Below are 8,440 nucleotides of genomic sequence, written 5' to 3'. Positions count from 1 at the left end.
TGGCCTTTTGGATCAGCTATGGTTTAACACATGGTCAATCAACTTAATGATTGTTGCTTTGTACAAGGAAAAAAGTGGGGTTTAGAGGAATTACATACACTTTACGTCACACCTGTATAGTCACATGTATAGTATTAGTGTGATGTGGCATTGAAACTGCTACAAAAATTGAATGTCAAATTTATTAATTCTGGGACACCTGGTCCTGTAATTTTTCTAAGAATGTGCTTTATTTATAGTAAGAAAAATTGTGTTCTCATGTTGCAAAAATTTGGTAAGTGTAAATGAATAAATACATTTGATTCATCACTGTGTGTGAAATGGTTTGTTTTGTTCTTTGTTATTATATGGACATGGTTTAAGCTCATCTAATATTCTTATTCAGCACTTTGTACATTCATGAAAAAGTAAAATTTTGAGTAATCAAACATATTTTTAACCCTTTGATGCAAAACATATGGGTCAATGACGTTTAAGGCTTTTCAACAGGCAAATTTGAAAATATAAAATATATTAGTTTTCACTGAACTTTTCTTAATATTTACAATCTCAGGTATGCAGAATTCTATGATTAACATTTATATTTAACTTTTTTTTTTTTCATGTACACGAATCGGCTACAACCTTAAAAAACATCATGTGGTGCGACCGAGAATAACCTTAAAATTGTTTTATTTTCTAAAGCATAGTTGGGATATTATTCTAAGTTCTAAATAATGTGAAGTCTATAGAAACAAACTGTTGGTATTTCTTTTGATTTTTAATACATATTGACATTTTCTTTTGATGTCCATTATTTCAGTCACCAGCTTGTGTTTATTTGACATACTATTTTCCCTGTAAAATGCATAAAATGAAGAAAAATACCTGAAGAATACCCTTCACTCAAGTATAATTGGTCAGTTATTAAAATTACAGCCATATAATTTAAATATATATTTTTATTTTAAGACAATTACTGATATTATTGGTTGCACCAAATACATTTATATATTCAATAACATTAAATTAGCAACAAATAAATTGCATGCAATGTGTATAATTAAATCAAGCTTTATTGCAGTTTAACACTCATTAAAGATAAACATTTTAATATTAGTTTTTCCATTTAATTTCTTCTTTTCCTTTTCAGAACATTGCCATTAAGACTCACTAAAAATTTAATTTTTTCCATTTCATTTCTTGTTTTCCTTTTCAGAACATTGACATCAACACTCAGTAAAGATAAACATTTTATTCCTTTTCATTTCTTCTTGAGCCTTTTGGAACACTTGTTTTTTTTCAACATTTGATTTTCATTGTCCCAGTCATTTTAATAAACATTAACACTTATGAACTTCTGACTTTGTGAAAATTGTCTTGTTGATTTTTCACCCCCAGCTGCTTTGGAATTTCTCCCAGTCTTCATTGCTCAGCTTTGACCAGCGAGAGGTTGCTGGCTCAGGCTCTGATATGACGGACTGGATATCTTGTTTGAAGTAGAATATGGCATCTACAGTTTCTGGCCACATGAATAAATTCTTCTCGCCTGACTGGGGCATTGCATTCACTTTCACCTCCTCTCCCATAACTTCAAGAACTTGGCCCACATATGGCAGCTCATCATAACTGACAATTACAAATTTGCCAACCGTGTCTGCAAGACTGTTCTGCTCTGGCTTTGAATGACTTGATTCATCTTCTGTATGGCATGTGGTGTCTCGCAGGTCTACTGTAACAGGCTGATAGCAGTGGCATGTAGTCATCTCTGTATGGCAGCAGAAGCATGACACCTCACGGTGGGTTACTTGAGCAGGTTGCGAGGATAGAACTTGATGTATCTTCAGTGTGCCTTTCACAGTCGTCAACTTCTGTGGAATCATGTCATCATATCGGTTGATGGCCTCTGTGCTTATCCAATGATAATGAATGCTTGATGCCTTTCCAACCAGCATCTTAAACACATCCTCCGGAGTCTGTAGCTCGCCTCCATGGAGAACATGACGGTCAGCATCCCTCTTTACAGCACCACCAATACCGTCTGGGGTGCCCTTTCCATGTGACCTTTCCGAATAGTTCCAGGTTACATACTCAAAGCCAGACAGGAATGGCACAGTACTAAGGAGATAGAAATTGGCCGGTGTCGCGCGAACTGTCTATAAGACATGGACAGGTGCTGTTCTACCTCTGTCTGATATAGTTTATGAAGCTCAGTGAGAGGCTTTGTCAGAACTCTTCTCTGTACTTTTTGTTTATTTTTTGTGATGGTGTCTTTTTTCCCAGGTAAAAGGAAACTGTTCTCATCTCTGGACAAAAACTGTGTAACCGCTTGTTTTCTCTCAGCAGCCAGTCTCCTATGTGCCTTTTGCTTGATCTTCTCACTCACTGCTTGTTTTTGCTTTTCCATCAATCTCATCGCACACTTTCTACTTTTTTCTTTTAGTTTTCTCATTTCCATCAGCTGTTTCCTCAGACGCAAGACTTGTATTTTAAGTATTCTCTTCTCCTTCTGTAATCTTCTGCAAAGTTTTTGGCTTGAACTCTTTCTCTCTTCTCTCATTGGTGTGGACACAACTGGTGGACTAAAATCATCATTTAGTGTTGGGTCCACTAGATCTACATTTCCCTGCAGAGCTACAACTACATCTGGAGCTACAACTACATCAAAGAGAGCAGGTGGATTACTCTCCATAGATGGCGGGGTGAGGTCTAATACCGGGTTAGCCATCTTTTTTCTGTCCCTGTATGCCTTGGATGCAGCCTTCCATTTCTCTCTCTGCTTCTTTTTCTCTCTCTCTTGCAGCTCACTTGATTTTACATAGCAAATCTTCCCCTGTTGCTTTCTTCTCTGGTAGCTGAAACAAATAGCATTTTATTATAAATCTATGGCATAGTCTTTTGTGCATAGTGCCAATAAAATGTAGCCTATGCCCTGCACTGAAGAGAACAAGTATGTATTGCTATTCAAATTAATATTTCCTTTCCACTTTTCAGAACAAACCTCTCTCTTCTCCTGGCAAGGTACTCAGCTCTTGCTGCAGGGTCAGCATTGACACGCTCCCTGTGACGAGCAGTCTTTAATTTGCTAGACAGTGGCATCTGATAAAAATAGATTTAAAAACAGTCAATATGTATACATATGTTGTCATAGTCACATCATCTCAGTTATTTTTATTTATTTTTGTCATTACACAGTATGAGTTACAAAGTATTGTTCCAGAAACACTCAAAACTACTCAAAAATGAAATAAACTAGTCAAACTCTTTCTAATCAATTGTTTATATATTATAAATCATGAAAATATCATTAAAAGCACAAAATATTTAACTCTGCAATGTATATGCTTAATGGAAAATATCCAACAATGGTTGCACCACATGATATTGGTCACACCAAATGATGTTTTTCAGATTCAGTTGAAATTTACAAAGGTCATCCTCAACTATATTGTCAAAACATACATTTGTAAATTAAATTTCATTATTGTTTACTTTTTGAGGTCATACCACATGACACCCAACCCGAGCACTTAAAAACACAACCTTTTTAAAATGTATGAATGAAGGTTGCAAACCTGCTTGTTGATGACATGTACCCTTTGCCAACTGGTGAATGATGCAACTTCCTTTCTTTCAGTTGAATTCAAAATAAAAGTCCCAAAACAGTCATTTTTTGATGGTCGCACCACATGATATTTAAAAAAATGGACACGCTCGGACAATATTTGTTTGTAAATTATGGGAAAAATATCTATTCAAGAAAGCTAAATTTTCATGTGCGACTACAAAACACTTCAGAATTTTTGCCAAAGAAGAAAGAAAAGAAATTTGATTATATTTAGAGTAATTTTAAAGAAGTTTAGAAATCAGCAGTTAAGGACGGACGGTCGCACCGCATGACATTTTGACACTTAAAGTACAAAAAAATACATTTCAATTAATGGTTTCTGAAAAAAGGATTTTGTTCCATGGAGGTCATAGGTACTGCAGATATGTAGTGAATTAATATGACATTTGAACCTTTTTAACGGAAGATATTGCAATTGGACAGAATATGGAGGCGTCATGTCATTGACCCATATGCACACCCCTTCTAATGCACAACATGGGTCAAAAATGACCCGCATTCATTTTTCAGGTTATTTCATGCTGACTGAGTTTTTCTTTGCTCTATCGTTTGAAATCAATTTATTTTATGATTGAATATTCCAAGTATTCTTTAAATATCTTGTTTTTAATTACCACAAATCATTAATTTAATTTTTTCTTTCCTACTTTATGAACAAAAATACTTTTTATATTACTACACATGGGTCACCCAAGTGTGATTTAAAATTAAATGTCTTAATACTATAATAATAATAATTTGTTTCAAGTAATTACTTTAGCAGTGAATGGGGCCAGTTATTTATTTATTAACTATGTAGTTAGCTAAGCCAACTACAATAAAATTAGCTAACTAAAGTAGAATATGTCAACAGCTCGGTAGCTAATAGTAATTACTTGTAACTTTCTGACAAGTAATCTACTCACTCTCAAGGTAACCTAAACATCATCAATTTTTTTCTAAGGTAATGTTAGAACAATTGAAAAACATTACTTGCATGTATTAGATGGGCAAAGGGCGCTGTGCTGAGCTGTGACATGTCTGACACAATTCACAGTTCCCACCAAACGCTGGAGTAAATGCATGTGGGTCGGTTCTGACCCATGTGTGTAAACTTGATGTAGAATTACAAAAGCTGTGCTTGTTCATAACTTAAGAAAGGAAAAATAAAAATGATGATTTGTGCTAAACAAAAACAAGATATTTACTGCATATTTGGAAAAGTAAATGACAAAATGAATTTATTTCAAAAGTATATCATAGAAACACTCAGCCATACATGAAATAACCTGGAAAATGAATGCAGGTCGTTTTTGACCCATGTTGTGCATTAGAAGGGTAGTGATACAAAAAGGGTTTTTATTCAAAAAGTAAGAAAGGAAAAAATAAAATAAGGATGTATGATGATCAAAAACAAGTTAATTGAGGAATACCTTGAATACTGAATGATGGAATTAATTTATTGCAAAGATATAGAAGATAAAAACTTAGCCGGGTCACTTTTGACCCATGTTTTGCATCAAAGGGTTAAAAGTATATTCACCTTTTTATCTGCTGCTCTGTGCTTTTTCTGTCAAGAATTAAGAACTACTGTTAAAAAAAGACCTGAATTACAACACTAGTTCAGCTATAAGTTTTCTTGCCCATAGTGTGCAATGATTAACCTTATTGCAGTGAGTTTTATTGTCTTTTTGTGTAAATGGCGGAGAAAGATATTTGTGTGGAGTTTTGCATGTTCTGCCTGTGTCTATGTGAGTTTCCTCCCGGTTCTCTGGTTTCTTCCCACCTCCGAAAAACATGCTGGTAGGTAGACTGTATATGCTAAATTGTCCCCATGTGAGTGTGTAAGGACACATGGTGCTTTATGATGGATTGGCATTTCCTCTCAAACTCGTACCCCTCTTCTACCAACAGGGAACGGGTTCAGTTCTGGATCACGCACCAAATTTTGAACTGTTTAGAGGATTTTGACGAAAAATAAATTGGTTAGGGAACCTGAAAAGTTGGTTCCCAGCTGGAACCAAAATATGGCTTGTTTTTCCAGTGTGAACCGTGATTATATTAATGGGTGTCATTAGTTTGGAGAGGAAGCGGAGCGCAGCAATGGAGAACACAATGGAAAATGATATCTGCATAAAAAAATAAACTAAAAGCAAATATGTGCAATAACAAAACAAAAGCTTGGAGATAATCAATGAGCTCTGCAGTCTTGCTACTATTGTTTACTCCCATTGTGAATTGTGTAACGCCCTCCGTTCATGACGCAGCCTTGATTACAACGGTTCTGCTCAAAACTGGTGAAAACGTGGGCCGGTTTGCTACCTGGCACCAAGGTTCAAAGAATCCTGAACGGAACCAGTTCAAGAACCCGTTCCTTGTTGATCAAAAAGGGGTACCAGTGTTCCCAGGATAAACTCTGGACCCTTCACCACTCTGACCAGGATAAATTTTGAAATGCTGAAGAATCCAGGAAGTAATTAAAAGTAAATTAAATCAATAAAACAAAGTAATTATGTAAATAAATAGCTAAGAGAAGTCCACAAAAAAGGATGGTTTTTAGACAAAGATACTGCATTAGCTGTGCCTTTAATTAGTACTAATTTAAGTACTAACTGAAATACACACATACATACATACATACATACAAACATATATTGGGAGGAGGAAGAGAGGATACTACACGATTGCAGAAAGATATGGAGTTCTTTATATTATATACACACATACACAAAAAATGCACAAGTTGATCAAAAGCATTTTAATTTTGAACTTGTTTGCCATTTTGACAAAGCGCGTCTAGTCAGCAGAAAAACACTGGGAGTGACGTCATCAGAGTGAAATATTGGGAATTATACATACAAGCTACTTTTTCCATGGAATAAAAACGTATTCTATTCCCTTCTAGTGGGTTTATTAATGAAGTATTGTTATCATATCGCTTATCCGCCATGTATTATGCCACTCTCCCCAATGGAGAATGGGCATGCAATATTGTTATAATATTGCACGTCAAGACAACACGATGCCACACATTGGCATTCATGCGAAGACCCAGTGACAAAACTTTTCTGCTTCGCATACGCACAATCATTTCTTTGTCAGCTGGGAGAGAGAGAAGATCCAGTGCTAGGTTTAAGCACTAAATAAATAAACTCAGAACTGAAACTAAAGACGTGCTGAACACCCGAAAGGCTACAAAAACTTCGTTAGATATTCTTCACGCGTATTTACAAGAAAAAAACATACCAACGGATATCGAAAAACTGGAAAAGAGACACGTTGGAAATCTAAAATTATGTAAAAAAGATTCCGCGCTAGCAAGTGACTGACAGTTTGTACACAAACATGGCTGCAAGGTTTACTTCATTAAAAGTGGAAGATTAAAAAAGGGAAGATATATTTTGAAAGAGAAAGACACGTTGAACACCCGAAAGGCTACCAAAAATTCCCTGGATATTCTTCACGCATTTAATCTTCTGCATTAAATATATGGAAAAGAGACATGTCAGAGACATAAAACTTCTGTGCTAGCAAGTGACTGACAGTTTGTTCATAAAAATGGCTCCGAGGTTTGCTTAGTTAAAAACGGAAGATTTAAAGAACACCTGAAAGGCTACCAAAACTTCACTGGATATTCTTCACGCATATTTACAAGAGAAAAACATACCAACGGACATCGAAAAACTGGAAAAGAGAGCAATAGTGGAAATATTATCAAAGTTCTACTTGGAGGTGAGGAAAAGTGATGGAGACTTTTACAAGAGGACTTCACTTCACATGGTGATGGCACGGTGGTGTAGTGGTTAGCACGGTCGCCTCACAGCAAGAAGGTTCTGGGTTCAAACCCAGCAGCTGGCAAGGGCCTTTCTGTGTGGAGTTTGCATGTTCTCCCGGTTTCCCCCACAATCCAAAAGACATGCGGTTAGGTTAATATGGGATGGCCTTGGGCTGAGGTGCCCTTGAGCGAGGCGCCTAACTCCCAACTGCTCCCCGGGCGCTGTTAGCATGGCTGCCCACTGCATTGGGTATGTGTGTGTGCTCAATGTGTGTGTTCACTGCTTCAGATGAGTTAAATGCAGAGAGGAAATTTCACAAGTGTATGATGAATAAAGTTGTGCTTTCTTTCTTTCTTTTCTCATGGACTTCACTCAGCAAAGCCCTTTTGTTTTGAACAACTGCAATGTAACAATTGTCAACCTGGATATAGTTTGTATATAAGTTAGATTGTTGTTCAGCCTTTTTGGACTTGTATAATTTTTATTGTTAGAACTTTGACTTTGTACATTGGATTGACAGAACATTGAATTACATTCGATCAGAATCAGCATTCAATATTGGTAAGTTACCCCCGTTCTTAACTTTCTGTAAAATCTATAATTGTTCCATCGAATGTGTATGTAGTATAATAATAATAATAATAATAATAATATTGGCGGGGCGGCATGGTGGTGTAGTGGTTAGCGCTGTCGCCTCACAGCAAGAAGGTCCGGGTTCGAGCCCCGTGGCCGGCGAGGGCCTTTCTGTGTGGAGTTTGCATGTTCTCCCCGTGTCCGCGTGGGTTTCCTCCGGGTGCTCCGGTTTCCCCCACAGCCCAAAGACATGCAGGTTAGGTTAACTGGTGACTCTAAATTGACCGTAGGTGTGAATGTGAGTGTGAATGGTTGTCTGTGTCTATGTGTCAGCCCTGTGATGACCTGGCGACTTGTCCAGGGTGTACCCCGCCTTTCGCCCGTAGTCAGCTGGGATAGGCTCCAGCTTGCCTGCGACCCTGTAGAACAGGATAAAGCGGCTACAGATAATGAGATGAGAACAGATAGTAGTGCAATAGTGTATTCACCTCAGTAAATATGGTTT

At 36.8% G+C, this 8,440-nt stretch overlaps 1 protein-coding gene across 1 annotated transcript; it reads right to left on the bottom strand.

Moving 5' to 3' along the window:
• Positions 1-1,146: 1,146 nt before the first annotated feature.
• On the bottom strand, positions 1,147-3,576 carry LOC132887622 (uncharacterized). The gene is made up of 3 exons (XM_060923092.1): positions 3,555-3,576; positions 2,981-3,078; positions 1,147-2,834 (listed from the first exon to the last, which is right to left on the bottom strand). Exons 2-3 carry the CDS (start codon positions 3,076-3,078, stop codon positions 2,063-2,065), a joined length of 870 nt encoding a protein of 289 aa, XP_060779075.1. The 5' UTR covers positions 3,555-3,576; the 3' UTR covers positions 1,147-2,062.
• Between the last annotated feature and the right edge of the window lie 4,864 nt (positions 3,577-8,440).

Source organism: Neoarius graeffei, chromosome 1 (genome assembly GCF_027579695.1).
Source record: "Neoarius graeffei isolate fNeoGra1 chromosome 1, fNeoGra1.pri, whole genome shotgun sequence".
NCBI classification, from domain to species: domain Eukaryota; kingdom Metazoa; phylum Chordata; class Actinopteri; order Siluriformes; family Ariidae; genus Neoarius; species Neoarius graeffei.
Note: the sequence above shows the minus strand (reverse complement) of the source record. Positions and strands in the feature narration are given on the sequence as shown.